Below are 21990 nucleotides of genomic sequence, written 5' to 3'. Positions count from 1 at the left end.
TGGAGTGGAACTGTGAATTTAGTCCGTGTGAAGAACGACTCTCAACCTATGCTCTCAACAAGCTCATATCGAGAAGAATGCATGACGGATATGACTGTGGACTAACTGATAGCTTGTAGACCAAGGTAAGAGTTCATTGTCCTTTTAGCTATGTTCGCTATGTCTCTAAACGGCTAACAGTTAATGGGACAGACGTTCATGAGTTCATGCTTTGTTTGTCGCTAGCCTATCAACGATTTCATTCCATGCTACAGTCAACGTGAAATGCCTGTCTTTGTGGATTTAAAGATTGCAATGGTGTTTTTTTTTTTTTTTTTTTTTTTTTTTTTTTTTTAATCCTACCCCTACAGGAGGGTTATTCCAAGTATTCCTTCAGTATGAAAGCTCGGGCCGAACCGCAAAAAATGCGGGTAAATTAGCGAGTGCAGCTGTCCAGTGTGTTTTGGGGTGTGCTCAGCTGTTTTTTGGGGGTGGGGGCCCCTGGCCATTCGCCCCTGCTCATGGAATCAGTGGGCTTGGTCCTGATCGGTCCTGATCAGTAACATTTCAAACCAAGCTATTTAAAACGTTATACCCTCTCCAATGAGAGCCATCTTTAGGGCAAAAAACCTTCTGCTGATTATATGCTTTTTAATCCATTAACTCCATAATGTCATATTAATATTTAGTGTGTGAGACTCTTGTCCTGGCACCATGCCTACACCTCATTCAGGTAAGCCTGCTCATGTTACATCTTCTTTAGTGAACTTAAATGATGCTCTCACGCAGTCATCTCATTTGATTTGGGGAGTTGAGCAGACAGGACATTCTAACCCTTATTGCTGCCTCAGATTTAGATCACAATTGTTGCCATGACAACTTATGGAATGTTTACTTTATGACACCATGAAATTCCATTCCAAATTTGACAGAGAAGAATCTTCAGTGATCCCATGGTCATTTGAGGTTTGGTTTGGTTGGAGGTAGGTTTGTTTGTCATTAAGCTTATCAGGTGTTGATGTATTGAATTCTTTGAAAACATCAAACCTGAGAGTTTCACTCAGAATGGATGATCCATTGGCTGGAAGTAAGTATATGTCCAATGAATTTAGAGATTGAATTTACAAATGTAATGTATCATGTCTAGTGGATTGTCTAGTTAGATTGATGTCTTCATTATCATTATGTAAATTATGTTTGCCTTCAGATGAGCCACATGGTAAACTTCCAGGGGGCAATAGCATGGACCCAGCTTTGGCACACATGGTAAGAATTTAAAAGGCATATACTGTAAGGGCAAACACCATGAGGAATATAAGATGTAAAATGATAACATGTAAAGTGTTGATACAGTACAATGCTGAGATGGTTATCCTTCTATCTAGTGGTTTCAACTAAGGTAAACATTTGGTCTGGTGGTGGTCAGTATGTTAGAAATGTGTGTGGAATAGCCCAAATCCCAATAACTGTTCCCAATACCACTCCAATAACAAAATGGTAAAATATTGTTTCCACTTTACAAACTGACATATATAATGTTTTTAAAATTATGTAGCACACTATCTCAAGCCAAACTGTATGTCTTTAGTGCTTGACCTATGAAAGATCAGATCTATCATTACTATGGATACCGGGGAAGAATTAGCACAAGAGATAGCAGCAATTGTCACATGTTAGTTTACTTATACATTCATAGCAAACCTGAGTACAGGTGGTTCTGATCACACATCACAACACTGGAGAGAGAAACAGAGGTTCCAGATAAAGTGTACGTTGAAAAGGAAATCCCTCTGCTCCTCTTTTCAGGAGATGGCTGTAGCTGTTAGCTGTCCCACAAGGAACGACAATGAGCCATTGGACTTGGCTGTGCTGCAGAGGATGCTAGCTGAGAGTGATGCTCGTGCAAAGTACTGGAGCACAGTCACAATGGTATAGTTCATCAATCCTGTCCATTGAGAACATCAGATTGATTTTTGGATAAAAGTTTTGAGTCATCATGATTGATCATTTGTGTTCTTTCTGTAGGATTTAATGAATACCTGCACCAAAGTCATGCAGTCGGCCGACCGTGACAGGCAGTGGTTTGTCCTTATGGTTAAGCAAATCGAGAAAACCATGGGAACTACGGTCCACCTGCAGGACGATAGAAAGTCCCACAGCCAGGTGAAATTTCCTCAGATATTAGTTCATCTTACAGCTCAAAATTACTTATTAGGATCACTTCAGGTAAAAAAAAAATTCACAAAAATGTCTCTGCAGGAAGCACATATTTGTTGCCCATCTACTTCGATGGTCAGTGAATACAAGAAGGAGAATGAAGCTGATGACGAGAGGTGATGTACAGTACTGTATCTGTTTTCACCGATTGACCATGAAAAACATGATATTTTCCCTATTGTACTGACATGCTTGCCATTGCTATCTCCAGATATGGTCTCAGGGATCTTGTGGAAGACTGCAGGTCTCGTTTGGGCAGTTTGGAGCAAATGGTGAGGCAGTTTACAGAGAAGGTGGAAATAGCTCATCCACTTCCAGCTATGACCATTGGCAATAAGGACAAGGAAGTGCCACTTTGTCATTACTTTAGAGAGGAGAGCAGCTCAACTCAGGCATCACTAGGTCAGTTGCCTCATTTTTTAATCATTTTGGGAAAATATTTATCTAAACATACAGAAATGTAAATTTTACTATGTTTTTCCATCAGGAACGCGTGCAGCCGTGGGCAGTACCAAGGAGAGCAATACAAGCATCCATGAGACCTGTCACATAAAACAGTGCAAAGATGCAGCCGTACGGGTGTGTGATGTGCTTCAGGTTTACTAGCTGAAGACCAACCTTACATCAAATAATTAGGAAAGAAATTACACAGATGCAAATTGTAAATATTGTATCATTTCCAATATTTGTTGTGTCAGGTTCCGAAGGAGCTGTTTGATGCAAAAGTGGGAGACAAGGAAAACTTGCATCACTCTCCAGGCCTTCTCACCAAATGTGAGGTGATGGAGGCAAATGTGTCCACCCTCCCTTACCCTGATGACCAGCTGATCTCTGCAGCTATGCTGGTAGGCATGCACCTTCTTCTGCATCCCATAGTCTATATACTGTATGTCTTGTCTTGGGATCACATTTGTTACTGTAGAGCAATAATTTTGCTATGAGCCTGATGTCATCACACGTGGACTGACAGAACCTGATGACACGGTACAGATTTCTATACACCAAGGAACTGTTATTTAATGGATCAATGATTGTTTTATTTCTCTTTTCAGCAGGCCGCTGCTACACCTGGCAGAAGTTTTGAGATGACGGAACTTGAGGTTTTGTCTGATTCTCCACTGTGCCCAACAGCCGTGATGGTATGTGTTTTGGTTTTGGAGAAGTCTTCATTTGAATATAGCAGAGCACAGGATCTGAGACTGTTAGAAGAAATAGTAATTGATGTTAAGAGCAATACATCATGTATAGGCCAAGTCCTCCTAGAACTTGACCAATTTCCCTTCTACAAAATATACAGGTTGTAGATTGTGTTATGACATAGGTGTTGGGTTATGGAAGTTGGAAATGTTATAATTAAGAAAATAAAACCCTTTTTGGTGGATGATGACACATTTAGAATGACAGAAACCAATGACTTAATACAGAGTTCTATTCACACCGAAAGAAATTTCATGGATCAATAATTGTTTTATGTGTCCTTTCAGCAGGCCACTTCTACACCTGATTCTCAACTGGATCCTCCAGCTGTACCGGTAAGAATGCTATTTTTAAAGCCATCTTGCTCCAGGTTCACTTGCTGTGCTCTTTTAATTGATTATTTTCTAAATTATTTTGTCAACAGACGTGTGAGCAGCACTGTGAAATTATCACAGAGACAGAGGACCAAGAGAACAGCGAGGAAGGTTCTCAGCATGCTGGTGGAGACATTGTGGAAAACAATGTTTGGAAAGACCTTGCAGTTGCTGAGAGCATCACACCTGAGGTGGTGGAGGTAGCAGAGGCCACACTGATGTTATCAGATGTTCTGCTGTCAACACCAACCACACAGGTAAGAGGGACATTTCTTATGGAGAGCACTTCACAGGAGCACTTTCAATATTATTCTTACTTAAAAGTGTTGACAAAGGCGTCTGTTTGCAGAAGTAATATTAGTAGATTGTGTTGTTGCATAGGTGGTTGTGCATGTTGGAAATTGTATTATTTAGAAAACAAAGCCTTTTTGTAAACCTCTTTAATGTGAGATGTATGAGTGATAGGAATTGTTTTTGCAGCCACACACAGATCTGATTGGGACCCAGGCTGACGTGCTGGATGGTGCTGATGATGGCCTTGAGCTGCTAAAGTCTGCAGCAGTTCATGAGAACATGGGAGACGGCACTTCAGAAGCTCTACAGCAACTGCAGCCTGTTGATGAGAACATGGGAGACGGCACTTCAGAAGCTCTACAGCTTTTGCCTGATCCTGAGGACCTTTGTTCTATTAACCTTAGCATCCAGCTAGTCTGTATCCAGTATATTAGGATTGCTTGCCCATTACTTTGTGTACTATGATATTTATGCAGAGAGACTGATGACATAATTTACATAATAGAATGACAGAACCTGATGGCTTGATACAGATTTCTGTACACACCAAAAGAAATGTTATTGCATGCACCAATGATTGTTTTAATTCTCTTTTCAGCAGGCCACTGCTACACCTGACAGCGGTTGTGAGTTAATGGAGGTTCTGGTGTTGCCTGATTCTGAACTGGGCCCTTCAGATGTACCAGTAAGAATGTGTTTTGGTTTTAGAGAAGTTTAAATTAGCTGTTGAATCTACATTCCCATGCAAATTATAGAATGCCATGAACCACCAATTTGTTTCAATGTTAGAAGAAGTGGTGTATTTTGTTATTTATGTGTCTGTTTCTTAATGAAAGTCCTCAACAAAGAGTGAAATTGACTTACTCCACCAATTTCCCTAAAACAAGACAGCCAGCTTCACTTTTTTTGTAAACCCCTCTAATGTGAGATGTATGAGTGATAGGAATTGTTTTTGCAGCCACACACAGATCTGATTGGGACCCAGGCTGATGTGGTGGATGGTGCTGATGATGTCCTTGAGCTGCTAAAGTCTCCAGCAGTTCATGAGAACATGGGAGAAGAGGCATCATTAGCCCCACAGCAACAACAGCCTATTGGAACTGTATGTTCCTTATGTTAATTTTATCCAGCTAGGCTACTTTGTGTATTTCACTTGTTATGACAAGTTGCACATGAGTTGTTTTCCTGCTGTGTTATTAATGCTGAGAGACTGCTGTCATATATTAGGTATAGTATAGCAGAAACTGAGTTGTATACACACCAAAGGAAATACTGGTTATTTTATTCAGATCAATGTTTCTTTCTCTCTCTGTCTTATATTGTTTTTGCAGCCACACACAGATCTGATTGGGACCCAGGCGGATGTGGTGGATGGTGCTGATGATGTCCTTGAGCTGCTAAAGTCTCCAGCAGTTCATGAGAACATGGGAGAAGAGGCATCATTAGCCCCACAGCAGCTGCAGCCCACTGGAACTGTAAGATGCTCACCTACATTATGTTCCTTATGTTAACTTTATCCAGCTAGTTTGTGTATTTCACTTGTCATGACGACTTGCACATTACTGTTTTTCCTGCTGTATTATCAGTGTCGAGAGACTGCTGTCATATATTAAGTATAGTATAGCAGAAACTGTATACACACCAAAGGAAATACTGGTTATATCAGATCAATGTTTCTTTCTCTCTCTGTCTGATATTGTTTTTGCAGCCAAACACAGATCTGATTGGGACCCAGGCGGATGTGGTGGATGGTGCTGATGATGTCCTTGAGCTGCTAAAGTCTCCAGCAGTTCATGAGAACATGGGAGAAGAGGCATCATTAGCCCCACAGCAGCTGCAGCCCACTGGAACTGTAAGATGCTCACCTACGTTATGTTCCTTATGTTAACTTTATCCAGCTAGTTTGTGTATTTCACTTGTCATGACAACTTGCACATTAATTGTTTTCCTGCTGTATTATTAATGCCCAGAGACTGCTGTCATATATTAAGTATAGTATAGGATAAACTGAGTTCTCTCTCTGTTTCTTAATCATAGTCCTCAACAAAGAGTGAAATTGACTTCCTACACCAATTTTCCTAAAAAAGAAAAGCAGCCAGCTTAACTTTTTTTGTAAACCCCTCTAATGTGAGATGTATTAGTGATGGGAATTGTTTTTGCAGCCACACACAGATCTGATTGGGACCCAGGCTGATGTGGAAGCTGATGATGTTCTTGAACTGCCTCCAGCAGTTCATGACAACATGGGAGAAGAGGCATCAAAGACCCCACAGCAGCCGCAGCCCACTGGAACTGTAAGATGCTCACCTACAGTATGCTGTGTTCCTTATGCTAACTTTATCCAGCTAGTTTGTGTATTTCACTTGTCATGACAACTTACACATGAGTTGTTTTCCTACTGTATTATTAATGCCGAGAGACTGCTGTCATACATTAGTATAGTATAGCAGAAACTGATTTGTATACACATCAAAGGAAATACTGGTTATTTCAGATCAATGTTTCTCTCTCTCTCTCTCTCTCTCTCTCTCTTTCTTTTCAACCGGCCGCTGACCAGAGCAATAAAATGAGTGTGAAGACAAAAGCTCATGAGCTGAAAGTGGATTCCAGGCAGACCTCACAGCCATCTCCTAACCATCAGCAAGTTGAGGTGCAAAACCTGGTGCACTCTGTGGTCAAGGAATTGTGGGAGATGCACGACCTTGGAGGAGAAGGTCCAAGGGTTCTATCTGGAAAGCACAAGCCAGTTCCATCTGAACTTTTTATACAAAGTTTAACCTGCGCACAACATCTCACGATGACCACCAGGCGCAATTACTGCAAGGTGAGATCTGAATGAACTAATTTAAATCCATCAGTTGCATTACTATGATTCATTATTAACACCTTTACATGAGACTAGTCCTGTGTGAGGTTATGATTTCAACATGATGTCTCTTTGTGAAGCATATCTATGAACTGTGCTGGGAGATGCTTTTGGATATCTTTCCCGACGATTCAAAACCCGCTTGGTGCAGGCCACAACCTAAGTTTGATATGAGCAAGATAAAATCCTTGCGTGATGTTCAGGTAAGTGTCACAAAGCACAGAATCACTGATCTGTTACAGTACATGTTCTTAGATGATGCCATGGTGCAATTTACACCAATTCCATCAAAATAAATAATAATGAACAATGTTACATTACATTACATTTGGCTTACGCTTTTTAACCAAAGCCACTTAAAACATGGTAAAACATTTTAAGCTTTTTAAGAGCAATTCTAACAACAATAAAATAATAATTTAAAAGGGTAGAGTATACAGTAAAAGCTTATGTGTTACTGAAGTTTTATAATTCTTTTTAACCTTACGGTTTGTCACATTGTCATCGTATAGGACTACGTAACCAGAAAGGTCTTCAGACTGTGTGGAATGCCAACTCCAAAACACATGGAAAAGACACAGTTTCATATTGAGAACGAAATTACTAAGTCTATAACCTTATATTGGTACGTTTTTCACAGTTCTACAATACTAATTTCAGTGGTTAATGAAGTTAGAAGAAGTTAATGAAGTTAATGAAGAATCCAGATTTCGACAAAAATGTTTTGTAAGCAATTCATTCTCCTCATTCATCTTCCAGTTCCAGTATTTAGTCAACAGTAAACTAATCTTTTTTTTTTGTTCAAAGTTGTTCAGACAAGACATCCACACCATATAAACTCCAGTATTTTATTCCTCCAGATCAATTAAATGAAAATAATGAAAAAGAAGATATCAACATGAAGATCTGGTTTGATAATCCACATGTAGCCCATACTTTTTCACCTGAAATAAATATTTGCACCAGTTGACTGCTCTTTTTATGTTTAAGTGATTATACAAATCATGTATTATTTGTTTGTCTTTGTATACATTAGTATGCAAGTATACATTATAGAACATGTATATGTATTGAGGTATTCAATGTGCAAGGCCAGTCTACAGTATGTTAACAGTACAGTTAGATATAGCCTAGACTGGCTAGGGCACCTGCACCGCACGCAGGCAATCCAGGTTCGATTCCCGCCCCGTGGTCCTTTCCGGATCCCACCCCAACTCTCTCTCCCACTCACTTCATGTCTCACTCTACTATCCTATCTGATTAAAGGCATAAAATATCAGTCAGAGTGAACATTGGTCGCAGTTATCCAATTGCGTGCAGTGAGATTTTCAAATGCATGCTTGTTGCCGCCATTTTCATTATTCGTGGCCCCTTAATCTGATTCCAAGGTCTGGTTTACTACCAGGCTACATAAATGGAACCACATACAGTACTTACGCATAACATTAGGACAGACAAACACACCAGTACCCTTTATGGGTTAGAGGGTTTTGAATTTATTTTTTATAAAAGAGCATTCTAACAGCAAACAGCTCACATAATGGCACCACACTCTCTGCACTGCTACACTCGTACTTGTACTCGTACGTACACACACACACACACACACACACACACACACACACACACATAGATACACACACACTCACACACACATAGATACACATGTACACATAAACACACCGCTGTTACCTATGGAATGAAATTACTGAAAAAACGTTTGTATACCTGTAGATTATAGTTTGTACTCGTAGAAATGTTTTGTACTCGTAAAAAAAAAATGTGTACATGAAAAATAATTTTGTATGCCTGTAGATTATAGTTTGTACTCGTAGAAATGTTTTGTACTCGTAAAAAAAAAATTCGTACATGAAAAATAATTTTGTCCTTGTAAAAAAATGTTTTTTGTGTCTGTAACAAAGTTTTGAGCTTGTAATAAAAACCTGTCCTTGTAATAATTTTTTTTTTTTCTACCAATACAAAATCCTGGTACGAACACAAAACTCTTTTCTACAAGCACAGAATCCTGGTACGAACACAAAACTTTTTTCTACAAGCACGGAATCCTGGTACGAACACAAAACTTTTTTTGGAACTTTTTTGGAATTAGCCAATCACCATGCTATCTCAAAGTAGCCAGCCAATCACAACACTGCTATCTCAAAGTAGCCAATCACCACAAATCCACCGGCCAATTACTTTGCCTCCTTGATTTTTCTACAAGCACAGAATCCTGGTACGAACACAAAACTTTTTTCTACAAGCAAAATTATTTTTCATGTACAAATCTTTTTTTTACGAGTACAAACCATTTCTACGAGTACAAACTATAATCTACAGGCATACAAAATTATTTTTCATGTACACATTTTTTTTGTACGAGTACAAAACATTTCTACGAGTACAAACTATAATCTACAGGCATACAAACGTTTTTTCAGTAATTTCATTCCATAGTTACCTCTTACATCCTGACATTCAACCACAGACATCTGTTCATAAACCCCCTGAAATCACTGGACCCTCCTGAGACCCCTCTCAAAGTTCATCATGAGTGCTTTCATCTGCCTTCAGTTTGAACTCTGCCTCGGTGATGTGTCCATCTTTGTTGCGGTCCTGATTATTGAACATGTTCTCGATGAGGCGGTTAGGGTCAAAGCCAGGAGCCAGGCGACCACGACCTTCATTCACTTGTCTAATAATGTAGTCTGAGAACTACACACACACACACACACACACACACACACACACACACACAGGTAAATGAGTTAGAAATGTAGAAACAAGTAAGCACTCTTAATTACAGGTACAATCCAAACATCAGATGGGTTTAGGACAGATGATGTATGTACCTCGCTTGCTTCGACTTTGCCGTCCTTGTCCCTGTCCATCTCCACAAAGAGGTCTGGAGAGACATCGTTGTTCCATATGTACATGTAGCCTTCGGGGAGGCCCTCCTCCATGTCAATCATCTCCACATCAAACACAAGCACAGCACTGCCTGGAACCTCTCCTTCTACACACACACACACACACACACATACACACACACGTTAGAAGGATATCATGATGTTTTCCATCACTGTATGGGTGAAATGATTGGAAATGTGATTGATATTAAAGGGAGGGAAATAGGAAACATCAGCTAACTACTGTTGATAAACACTGATCAAAGTCCTGATGCGAAGCTTCGACTATCTATCTATTGTTCCTTGGTCACGTACCAGTCATCCATTATAGTGTAATGAGATGTAACAATTTTTGTTTTAAGTTCTTGGCATTTGAACAGGGTCAAGGTTGTTTAGCCACCATCTATGATAGAAAGTAGCATTTCTCATTTCTACAAAGAATGCCTCAGTAGTTGATGCATGTGTCAGAGACATATAATGTGGAACTACACATTTACCATGGCCCACTCTAGTCAAAGAGTTAGTCTAGTTGATTTCTATAGCACGTTTACAGACAGCTGAGCCGCACCACAAGTGCTTCACAGTGAAGTGCAAAGACACAGAACAAGAAAACGAGCCACTCTGTTTCTTGGTCTTTTGAGGCCCCAACGTTGTCTTCAAGGCAGCGCTGCCTAGAAGGCACTAGGGTTAGGCATGGGTTTAAGGTTAGGGTTAGGGGTAGGATTAAGTGCCTTTAAGTCAACAGAGGCAGCGCTGCCTGGAAGACGACGTTGGGGGCTCAAAACACCATCGAGGAAAAACCCTAGATCTACAGTATGCAGTAAGCTCTGGGGTGGACGAGTTCTGATGACCGAGCGGTCTGGGTCTACCCACTCCTTCCTCTCTGTAGGTCACTGTGTGTGTTTACGTGTGTGTACGTGTGAGTCTTACCCACTCCCCTCTCCCCATAGCCCAGATGAGGAGGGATGACGAGGCGGCGCTTCTCTCCCACGCACATTCCCATCAGGCCTTGCTCCATGCCGATGACCACCTGGCCGGCTCCCAGAACCACATTATATGTCTTCCCATAGTTGTGACTGCACAAGAAGACAACATCACATATCAGTAGGGGGCGCTGTGGCGCAACGGGCTAACAGCGCTCATGCCATAAATGGAACCGAGTGGGACGGGGACCCAGGTTTAAATCCGACCTCTGGTCATTTCCCAATCCCACCCCATCTCTCTCTCTCTCCCGCTTGCCTCCTGTCACTAGGCAAAAAAGCCTAGAAAATATACTTTAAAAATAATAACATCACATATAAGTCAATGGTACAGATAGAAGACTAGTTATTGTTAAATGTGACAAGACAATGCTGAAGCTACAGACAAGCACCATAGACACAAAGACCTACATGGACACATTCGGCTTTGCTGTGTGTGTTTCGGTGCAACTTTATGTGTGTGCTGTCTAGTAAAACGGCAATGTGGTGGCATTTGACATAACATCCATTTTTAGCGGCGTGTGTGTTTCTTTGTAACTTACGTAGAGTCTATGTCTGTGCCGTCCAGTAAAGTAGCGTTGTAGTGGTATTTGACATAGTCTCCATTTTTGGATACAGGCGAGCAGGATTCAGGCTTGGTGCTGGTTATCTCTACTGAGTCAGATGGGTTGTGGAAGTCTATCACATGCACATCAAACACCAGCACTGCGGAGCCAGGGATCTTGGTGCCTGAGGAGGAAGAGTTTCAGAATAGGAACAGAGTAGAATATAGGTTGGACAAGGTAACCACACCAGCAACCAGATATTCTGTTACACACGTAGCTGCATAGACACACACACACACACACACACACACACACACACAAAGACACACAAACACACACACACACACACACACACACACACACAGATAACACACACACACACACACACACACACACACACACACACACACACACACACACACACACGCTCTCTCTCTCTCTTTCTGTCTCTTTCTGTGGCTAATGCATACCTGTCCCTTCCTCTCCATAAGCAAGATGAGGTGGGATGGTGACTCTTCTCCTCTCTCCAATGCAAACACCAAGCAGTCCTTGGTCCATTCCAACGATCACATAGCCCTTCCCAATATATGTGTCATAAGTGTGATTCCTTGAATAACTACAACACAAAAACAAATGTGATGCATGGATAGCTGAGATGCAGTATCTAATATAAGAACACTTGGAAACGTTCTAAAAATCCTGAACCATAATTCTGTGCCAACAAAGTTGAACAAATTACCTTGAGTCAAAAAAGGTACCATCCAGCAGGGATCCATTGTAATGGTACCTCATGAAGTCACCAACAGCACTCTTTCGTGGACAAGGGTCTGGGAGATGCTGAACCTCCACTGCGATATCATCCTTTGGGTTGTGCAGATCCAACAGCACCACATCAAACACAAGTGACGCCTGAGGAGGAATGTCACTTCCTACAGAGGTATAAAGACACAGAGGCAGCGTTAGCAACATTCTTGTTTATCGTGTCTCAAAGTTAGCAAACTTCTTGTTTATCGTGTCTCAAAGTTAGCGAACCTCTTGTTTATCGTGTCTCAAAGTTAGTAAACTTCTTGTTTATCGTGTCTCAAAGTTAGCAACCTTCTTGTTTATCATGTCTCAAAGTTAGCAACCTTCTTGTTTATCGTGTCTCAACTTCTGCATTTCTGTATAGCACTGCTTCACAATGTAGTAAAACCAATAATAGCTCTCTGCAGAAAACCTTAACAAACTCTCCAAAATGAACAGAAAGATGTTAATATGAAAGATGCAAATAATATAATAATATGTATAAAATGAACACAAAAGCCATCACACCAGTATAGTACTGACAAACTGAGGGAATAGAAGGGCATAACTGTAATAATAAATCTAAATATTTCTAAATGCTAGTGCTTACCATCTCCATTCTCCCCATAGCCAAGTGATGGAGGCATGGTGATGATGCGCCTCTCGCCCACACACATTCCCAGAAGGCCCTGGTCCATCCCAGCGATCAGCCAGCCGATGCCAACGTAGGTGTCATACGTACGCATGCGCGTGTGACTGTAAAGACGAAACACAAGGGGGAGGTGTCAAAAATCAAGCTGGAAAGATCAACAAAAACATCCCATTAATACGTTTTTAATCCCACGTGGCGATTCCATGTCGTCACCTTGAGTCAAACAGAGTTCCATCCAGAAGGGTTCCGTTGTAGTGATAGCGGACGTAATCGGACACCTGCACCTTGCGGCCGCAGTGCTCGGGCGTGTGGTAGGTGTTGCTCTGCACCTGATCGTCAGAGTTCCAGATATCCAGCAGCAGCACGTCAAAGTGCAGCACGGAATTTGGGGGGATGACATCACCTGTACCAGAACACATTTATTTCACATTTACTACACATTTATGAAGGTGCTTTGAGTCGTATTTAGCCTAAGGAGTAAGGATTTTCCCAAGTAGGTCAACATGTTCCAAAACACTCTGGCTGCAACATCTTCAGACTGATTTTGAGTTTCACTTTTAAAAAGGCATTAGAAACTATTGCCTAAGAACAATAATAAGGCAATAAGCCAACAGACTTGGCTAGCACTATACGACTTCAAGACACCCTAAAAACCTGTTCTTAATTTTGTAAGCACTCACTAAAGAAGCCTATTTATTGCACATGTAAGATGCTTTGTTGGCTATATTGTTTTTGCTGATATGATTCTTTGGGCATTCAGGTTACTGGTAACGCATATTGTACCATGAGGGAGGGCCTTTACGGATCAACATGTACAACATTGTGGCATATTTGTGATTTTACACTGTCTAATTGTGCATTGTTGTTGTGTCCCACATCATGTCTTGAACAGGCTTGGTTGTTGATAGGCCGGTGTGGGAAATCCTCTACCAATTACAGCACAGGGATTTCAACCTCTCCAGTATATAATAGGTCTACATCTGAAATTGTACATTTTCACTTCTGGACCACAAAACTACACAGCGAATAACCAGAGCTACAACAGTTGAATTGATCACTGCCACAATGAGTTTTGGAAACTTATGAAAACTAATCAACTGTTTTAACATACCATTAAACCGCAAAAACCTGAATTTTGTCAACTAAACTAAGAAAATAACTTCTTAGAGCAGAGCCACTTGGCAGCTATGACTAGCCTGCATCAATTAAAAGTACTTCTCTGTGAGTGTGTTCGCTTTTTTTCCAATTCAGAAATGAAATGTTTTAATTCTATTGCATGAGCAGCTCCTCGTCAGGAGCTTCGTCGAAGCTAGTCGGACATCAGAAGTCCCACCCACAAAGTGCCACGGGTCCTCTGAGGCCTAGGGAACGCGCAACTTCGTTCTGTTGCTTCTGCCTGTCCCATTGTTCACATTCAGTGGTTGGATGTTCAGTGTGTCAGTCATATGTCTTTTTCCTATCCATGGGCTGCTCTCTTGGCCATCTTTGGTTACAGTATGCAAGTCTACACACGCACTGAAAGCTGATGGAGTCCCGTTTGTGTGCAACTCCTCAGCTGCCAGGTACATCATGCATGAATGAGTTGAAAGAGAAACAGTCACAAACAAAACATGCTCGTGATAGGCTGCACTGAGACACACAAACACCACTTACCGTAACCATTTTTGCCGTAGGCCAAATGTGGAGGTATTTTCACAAGTCGTCGTTCATTCACACACATTCCCAGCAGAGCCTTATCCATCCCTGCGATAAGTTGCTTCCGACCCACAAAAACATTATAGGTGGAGCCACGATCATAACTGCCACATACACATAAGAGACACAGAAATAACAGTCAACATTTTAAATCAGACCAAACATTCCACTAATGCTACATGAACCACTGCTCAACCATGATTTGCAATAGGCCTGTAGACTGAAAAACGGAGCAATCTCAGATGCACCGAATGGTTCAACTGATTGAAGGTAAAAGTCATAGATGCAGTAGGCCTATTAAAGCAAAGATTGACTAAATTAACTCCACATTGTGCTTGCGTGGCCACTCAATGAATGGGGCAGACGTGTTGGGCAAATGGGAGAGTTTACGACAGTGACTGAGAGACATTTTCTCACCTGGAGTCGAACTTCTTCCCGTCTGGGAACACGCCGTTATAATGGTATCTAACATAATCTCCATCCTTAACTGCGCGCAGACATTGCTCCGGACTAAAAGTTTTTTCAATTATTATGTCATCGGTTGGTACCGGCGGGGCATTACACGAAACAAAAGCTACGAAAAACGGTAATAAAATCATCTTGTGCGTAAGCGTTATCATCTTCCAGATGCAAGTGAGGTGGGATGGATCGCCGGTGCCGCCTGATCTCCTCCTTCTTGCAGTGATTTCCTGCAGTGTGGCCTACCTACACAACTTTCCTCTACTTCGGTCTCTCCCGTTTTCGTAGTAACCACGTCGTAAGCTATGCCCAGAGGCGCAAATCAAACCTGTAGACGTGGAACTTCGCCTGCAAAACTGCGCAGACCACCCTTCGTGGCTTCTTCTTAGATTGACCCCAAAAGTTAACTTCTCGCTATAGGCTGCGCAGAAATGTATTTGGAAAGGCGGGGCGTTATTGGTTTTTTTTTCCGCTATCCGGAAAAGGGTAGCCAAATGAAAGGCGTTCCACGTGGCGTAGGAGGAGGGTAAGCCTACTGATGCGACGTCCCCCAGTCGTACAGTTATAATGGGCATGTGAGGGAAAAAATAAAAACAAAAAAACAGGAAGTAATCATTGGACAGATGACAACATCAACACGAATAATAGCAGCAGCTGAAATAAGCATTTGTCTTTAGAGAAAAAACAAATACATATTTGGCTTTCACCGGTATTCCCACGCCAAATAATTTGCGTCGCTCCGGACATCCAGTTGGGCCGCGCCCCTGGAGACGTGGAAAGTTTGCAGGCGGGACTAAACTCACACACAATCGCAGAAAGATCTGGAGCGCTCTGTGGAGATTATCATGGTGTCACGTCTGTCGAGGATGCATATTTCTTTGTTCGGTCTTGTGCTATTCTCACTTGGCCTGCTCGTCAGTGCGCAGTATGAAAAATATAGCTTCCGAAGTTTTCCTCGACACGAGTTAATGCCACTGGACTCCGCGTATCGGCATGCGCTAGACCAATACAGTGGAGAAAAATGGAAGGAGACCGTAGAGTTCTTGGAGGTGAGTCTGCGCCTCTACCGGCTGTTGCGGGACAGCGAGGCCTTCTGCAATCTAAATTGCAGCTCTGTGCGCATCGATCAGGAGGAGCGCTTCGCTGACTTCCCGGAGCTTCACGCGTTTGGTAACGTTATGAAGCGCGCGCAGTGCTTGAAGCGGTGCAAGCAGGGTCTACCCGCATTCCGACAGACCCTCCCCAGCCGTGAAACTGTGGAGGACTTCGAGAAACGTGAACCATACAAATACCTCCAGTTCGCCTACTTCAAAGTAAGTAGATGAAGATAGCCTAGCTTGTAGTTTTTCCCCCCTAGACCAGTTGTTACGCACCATGCTCCGAAGAAGAAGTGTTTCCAATATTGACAAGTGTCTCTGTGTGTTGCTTAATTGCTTGTGTAGAGTGATAACGTTGCCAAGGCCGTGTCTGCGGCTCACACATTCCTACTGAAACATCCCGAGGACGAGATGATGAAGAGGAATATGGCCTACTACAAGAGCTTGCCTGGTTCTGATGATCATCTGAAAGACCTGGAGAGCAAGTCTTACGAGGTGGATATACTTATCACGTTTTTTGTGACTCATTTACGAATTTCAGACGTCTAGACAAACATGCACATACAAGATGCGTGCCTGTTTGAACATACATAGTGCCCATGTGTTCAGATGTGGATATGGACGGATTTTTAGTTCTATTCAATAGAAATGCCACAATTCTCTCCACACCTTATCCTTAAGTCTTCGCATGTATCTATCTTTACCACATCTTTTTGCGAATTTGGAAGATAAACAGAGTGATCCCCAGTGACATAATATTTGTCTACAGTAGACATCATGATCATCATAATTGTAAATCAGAGCAGCATGCTATGGGCTACATGATACAGTTTTGTCATTTGTCATTGCATATGTAATATTCTGATTTACTGAGTATTACTGGCTAAGTGTGTGTGTGCAGTTGTCTGCCACTTTAAAGTGCAGCGTTATGCAGCAGTTGCTTATTGTCTCCTTTTGGGTGAGGGGATTGTTTTTGCATTGGGCTAATTCATTCATTCATTCATTCATTCATTCATTCATTCATTCATTCATTCATTCATTCATTCATTCATTCAATGCATTCACTCAATGTGTTGTGTTTTATTGTGCCTTATGTTTGTGTGTGTTGCTTGACATCTTTTGCAGACCTTATTTGTGCGTGCAGTGCGGGCATTCAACGGGGATAACTTCCGCACGTCCATATCGGACATGGAACTGGCCCTTAGGGACTACATCAAGGTGTATGATGAGTGCCTGGCAGCCTCGGAAGGTCCCAGAGAAATTAAAGACTTCAAGGACTTCTTCCCCTCCATTGCAGGTGAATGTCCTCAGTGTTGCTTTCTACTGTAGGCTACTCGTGCCTGATGCCAAAGTTAATCACAGACTATACAGACAGCCAGTGTAGTCAGAATAGTCTTTTGGATGCAGTACTGTCCAAAGGTTCATTGTCACAGAGACTTTTCTTGCTTCAGAATACAAGGAACGAAAGTGAGAAGAAGTTCTCAAGTATTTTTGAACCATATTCATCCATTTGCAGGTAGCCTTCTCTTGTAATAAAGATGCTAATGAGCAATTGGATCAATCAGCTTCAACTCAGTCTTACTCACTCACTCATTCAATGAGCATGGGCCACAACTTTAGATAGGATATTCTTTTTTAGATACGGAATGTCATTCTAGACAATGATGTTAATTGGGGGGAATGAGCTGTACAGTAATTTCCCGCATATAAGCCGCAGTATGTATAAGCCGCGGAAGAAATTTTGCAAAATCAATGTATAAACCGTGGCTAATAGTCGGGAAATTACGGTAATGTTGAACATCTGTTCTCTAACTGTTCTCTTGATCTGCCCCCGTGCCCCAGCTCATTATTCGGAGGTCCTGGAGAGGAAGGTGCGCTGTGAGGCTGAACTGAACCCAGTGGTTGGAGGCTTTGTTGTTGACAAATATGTGGCGACAATGTACCATTACCTGCAGTTTGCATACTATAAGTGTAAGTCAAACGAAGGCTGTTATTTATGCATTTATGGTGTGATGTGAGTTCAGTTTACAGTATGGTTATGTGGACGATTGTTGTCTTGGTGTGTTATAGTGAACAATTTATTATCAAGCTATCCTGTAAAAATGACCAGCACGGTCATACAAAATATCAAGATCCAATATGAGCAAGATGTTTTCTAGGTAGATAGGTAAAATCAATCAATCTATCAATCAATCAGTTTGTCGACTGGCGGAACCATTGAGTGACATTTGATTACTGTAAAGACATCTCAAACATATGCTAAACAAAATGATTTCCTTTTAGTTTTAGTAGTCGAGGATAAATGCCACTGTTGAATTGATTGTGCGTGTATGTTTGCAATCTCTGCCATGTTTGCTTATCCTGATGTTTGTGTGCTGCTGTGGTCAGTGGATGATCTAAAAAACGCAGTGCCGTGTGCCGTGAGCTATCTGCTGTTTGACCCTGAGGATGAGGTGATGAAGAATAACGTGGTCTACTACCGATACCATCGGGACAAATGGGGGCTCGGCGACGACGACTTCCAACCAAGAGCGGTGAGATGCTGTTTTCTAAATCCACGCCACGGTCTCACTCCAGGGGGTTATTCCAAGTAGGTGGTTTAGAAACAAACCTGGGTAAGTTAACTCAGAGTATTAAGTGGTAAACCTGCTAAAAGAAGAGCTGTATGGCTTCATTTGCCTAACAAAACAATCCCACAGGACTCTTGTTGTAGGAGGTTTACCTTACTCTGAGTTGACTTACCCAGGTTACCCATTAAACCACATACTTGGAATACCCCCCTGGGTAAATAATCCTACTGGGATACATTCTTCACGAGGGCAACATGTGCATGTTGTATGCATTTCATGTAGTGCCCATTGTAAGTTTTTGCATGAAAGTCTAATGAATGTAAACTAACACAAATATGTGTTTTATGTGTTCTATACAGGAGGCCATTCGAATACATAATCAGACCACCATGCAAGCACAGATGTTAGAGTTCTCTCGTCAAAAACTACTGGATGATGATGAGGTCAGTGATGTCTCTACCTCCACTACGGGCAATGCTCACAGGGGGCAAAAGAGTACCGGTATACTGCATCGATCTCATAATAGTTGAATAGTAGTGAAAATAGCTGAATGTTTTGGTCGCATTTCTTCAAATGACCATATTCTGATGAGAGCAAATGAATACACAAATGATCAAAGTAACTGCTCACAGAATCCATTGGTGGCAGATATACTGTGATCTAGATATAGAAAATATTTTAGAGATCACAAAGGCATTTGTATAATTTCCTGTTTCTGAGAATGGGAATGATAACGCTCTGGAGAAATTGTTTTTTTGCCTGCATTTCTAGTACTTGGCCAGTAGAGGGAGGTTGGCTTAAGCTCTGGCTGTAGCTTAGGGCAATTTCACAAACACTCTCTCTGCACACTACAGTACACGCCTATAAGAGTGGTAGTTTTCGAGTTCATGGCTTGAGAATATGTCTTGTTCCAGTATGTGTTTATTTCTAGCTGTCTACCTAGCAATAGTTCATTGTAAAACCATACCATTAATGCTAAGCATGAAAATCAATCAGGTATGTTCAATATGTATATTTTCTGTCACAGGGTGAAGTGTTGGAGTTCCTAGATGAGTTCCTGGATTCTGAGGATAAATAATATTTATTTAGAGAAACTGAAAATCACACTGTCTACCAGCACACTCTTATACGGAATCCCATTGGCACACACACAGCCATGCACACACGACCACACACAGCCATGCACACACTCCCACACACAGTCATACACACAGACCCACACGCCACAGATTTAGCGTTGCAGGATCAGCCACACGCTCCTTGCCTTACCGACAGTGTCCAAAAAAAGCCTGAGAGACCCTCCTCATTGTGAACCTAGTTCTGATAGAGACTAAATGTAGGCACACACATACAAGTTATTCTCATGCACTGCTGATCTAAAACCGGGTGCCTTTAACAGCTCCAAAGGAACAAGCACGTTCTCAGTGGTCTGTCTTGGAGCCTCATTTCTGATAGGGGGGGGGGGGGGGGCGATAGCAGAGATGTTTATGAGTTGCTGAAGAGAGCCGAAGTTCCTTTTTATCATTTCATCTTTTGGTGCACCTCTTTCAGGGACACTTGCTGAATACAATGGAATGATTAGGTGTTTCTGATTCTGTGCAATTTCAAGTGAAAGTCCTTTCTGTGATGTACAGTGTTAAAATAAAAGGCGTTTGTTAAAGTGTTCTTGTAACGTTATTGTGGACTAGTGGCACAAGAGGTTAGCCTCATTTTGGAATGACATATGGAGTAGCTTAAAGGTGACATAGAATGGAAACCATTTTTGTCTGGGTTTTGATGAATAACCAAAGAGCTATCATGAACATGAGGCATGGTTGTGCCATCCCTCCGACGAATATCTTGAACTTAGATATAGCCACTAAAAAATGGCGAATTAGAACAAAAACTACTTATGATGTAAAATATCGCAAAGCCATTAAAGTTCAATCTAGTTGCCAAAGAGGGCACGATTTAGTCTAACGAACCGTTATAATACCAGCCTAAATACAAGGTTTTAATTGGGCTTGTAAAATTGCAATTGAGTTTATTTTTTTACGAACCAAAGTTGAATATATGCCATTTTTACATTAGAGAACACAGTGCAATACTCAATTCATCCATTCTACTCAGCGGTGGTACTTTCCAGTGGAATATCTTGTATTTGCGAATGGTCAAGGTAGCATGATCAAACTCTGGACATTATAATAATGTTCCATTTCCAAATGTTTAAACTGCTGAAATTACTGCAACTGACAACCACTTGACCTACTAACTGTGACAGATTATATTAAATCAACACAATGCAGTTATTTCACCTTAAAAATAATGCTACACCAACTTTATAATACGGAAAATGAAGTCTCTGACATTGCCAAAACATGTTAGGAACACTTTATATAGCCTAGTAGTATGTATTGTAATGATAGGATCATGACCCTTTCCCAAAGTATTCCAAAGGCCATTATTCCAAAAGGTCTTGAATTCCAGAAAAGCTGTTTTATATTTCACTTAAGTATTATCATTTCCCTTTTTATTATAAATTATAATTAACTTTTTTATGCTGCACTGACATTTGCCGCATGAATTTCCTATTACACAGGCTTTGTAAATATTGGTGTGTGGGAGGGGTACAACACAAGCTCTACATCTGCTTCAGGCAACAAGTTATGATCTTTGAATAAAACAAAACGACTACAATTTTAATTGAATTGCATCAGAATCGTCATAAGCTTTGAGTTCAGAATGATGTCATACAGTAGAAGTCAAGGCAAGTTTATTTGTATAGTGCCTTTCACTACTGAAATATTCTCAAAGCAGCTTCTCAAGCAGCACAAGCAGGTATAAACAACATAAGGTGACATCATAAAAGCAGTAACATAAAATGTTATGACATTGAAATAACAAATAAAAGAAATACAGTAGGAAGAAATGGATAAATGAATCAAAGTGTACCATATTTAAAAGGGAGATTCTGTGTCAAAATCACAGTACGTTCCATGAACACTATTCTAATAGCAATTTCTGTCTATATGATATTTTTGTATCTTTATCTGAACACCTTGTTTAAGTTTGTTGCCAAGTATCAGTACACTGAGTATACTAGGTTCAGCCGACCAACTATAAGAATGATAACAGTTCATTGCGCTTCTGAAAAAGTGTTTTGGGTGATAGCTAATGAAGGTTGAGGGGTTGGTGGTTAAATCTGCATTACTTTCTCTTGTCAGAAAGGAATCATTCAACCTTAGGCTGACAACTACAGCTAAAGCCTACCTTACACTGACAGACTTTAACAAGATTTGGGACAGATTCTTAAAAGATTGTAGTGTTTTAACTAATTCAAGCTTTACTCAAAAAACTACAATCTTTCAAGAATCTTTCCCAAATCTTGTCAAAG

The 21990-nt window shown here is 41.1% G+C and overlaps 2 protein-coding genes and 3 long non-coding RNA genes across 5 annotated transcripts; 4 read left to right on the top strand and 1 right to left on the bottom strand.

The window, feature by feature from the left end:
* Window positions 1-1825: 1825 nt before the first annotated feature.
* On the top strand, window positions 1826-2484 carry LOC134072257 (uncharacterized). The gene is made up of 4 exons (XR_009937145.1): window positions 1826-1908; window positions 2005-2142; window positions 2239-2312; window positions 2408-2484. It is a non-coding gene; the product is annotated as an uncharacterized LOC134072257 (long non-coding RNA).
* A 40-nt stretch (window positions 2485-2524) lies between these two features.
* On the top strand, window positions 2525-2972 carry LOC134072259 (uncharacterized). Its single transcript, XR_009937147.1, has 3 exons — window positions 2525-2598; window positions 2684-2775; window positions 2895-2972. It is a non-coding gene; the product is annotated as an uncharacterized LOC134072259 (long non-coding RNA).
* Window positions 2973-5835: 2863 nt separating this feature from the next.
* LOC134072258 (uncharacterized) lies at window positions 5836-7082 on the top strand. Its single transcript, XR_009937146.1, has 3 exons — window positions 5836-5913; window positions 6619-6885; window positions 7008-7082. It is a non-coding gene; the product is annotated as an uncharacterized LOC134072258 (long non-coding RNA).
* Window positions 7083-8362: 1280 nt separating this feature from the next.
* On the bottom strand, window positions 8363-15378 carry fkbp9 (FKBP prolyl isomerase 9). The gene is made up of 11 exons (XM_062528831.1): window positions 14909-15378; window positions 14450-14595; window positions 13010-13199; window positions 12755-12900; window positions 12101-12290; window positions 11832-11977; window positions 11359-11545; window positions 10767-10912; window positions 9780-9943; window positions 9389-9642; window positions 8363-8619 (listed from the first exon to the last, which is right to left on the bottom strand). Exons 1-10 carry the CDS (start codon window positions 15109-15111, stop codon window positions 9466-9468), a joined length of 1695 nt encoding a protein of 564 aa, XP_062384815.1. The 5' UTR covers window positions 15112-15378; the 3' UTR covers window positions 8363-8619; window positions 9389-9465.
* A 176-nt stretch (window positions 15379-15554) lies between these two features.
* Window positions 15555-20277, top strand: crtap (cartilage associated protein). The gene is made up of 7 exons (XM_062528837.1): window positions 15555-16263; window positions 16393-16542; window positions 17173-17344; window positions 17890-18018; window positions 18436-18581; window positions 18977-19060; window positions 19645-20277. The coding sequence occupies exons 1-7, from the start codon at window positions 15796-15798 to the stop codon at window positions 19693-19695; spliced, it is 1200 nt and encodes a 399-aa protein (XP_062384821.1). The 5' UTR covers window positions 15555-15795; the 3' UTR covers window positions 19696-20277.
* The last annotated feature ends 1713 nt before the right edge of the window (window positions 20278-21990 follow it).

Source organism: Sardina pilchardus, chromosome 24, assembly GCF_963854185.1.
Source record: "Sardina pilchardus chromosome 24, fSarPil1.1, whole genome shotgun sequence".
Classification (NCBI taxonomy): Eukaryota; Metazoa; Chordata; class Actinopteri; order Clupeiformes; family Clupeidae; genus Sardina; species Sardina pilchardus.
This window is presented reverse-complemented; position numbering and strand designations above follow the sequence as displayed.

What these genes read in the sequence shown, in the direction of transcription:
- fkbp9 (XM_062528831.1), bottom strand. Translation starts at nt 15,111, where the DNA reads ATGATAACGCTTACGCACAAGATGATTTTATTACCGTTTTTCGTAGCT. An exon ending in GGGAAGAAGTTCGACTCCAG is followed by an intron (nt 14,596 to 14,908) that starts GTGAGAAAATGT and finishes TGTATGTGGCAG; the next exon opens with TTATGATCGTGGCTCCACCT. An exon ending in GGAACTCTGTTTGACTCAAG is followed by an intron (nt 12,901 to 13,009) that starts GTGACGACATGG and finishes TCGTCTTTACAG; the next exon opens with TCACACGCGCATGCGTACGT.
- crtap (XM_062528837.1), top strand. Translation starts at nt 15,796, where the DNA reads ATGGTGTCACGTCTGTCGAGGATGCATATTTCTTTGTTCGGTCTTGTG. An exon ending in TGGAGAGCAAGTCTTACGAG is followed by an intron (nt 16,543 to 17,172) that starts GTGGATATACTT and finishes CATCTTTTGCAG; the next exon opens with ACCTTATTTGTGCGTGCAGT. An exon ending in ACGACTTCCAACCAAGAGCG is followed by an intron (nt 18,582 to 18,976) that starts GTGAGATGCTGT and finishes TGTTCTATACAG; the next exon opens with GAGGCCATTCGAATACATAA.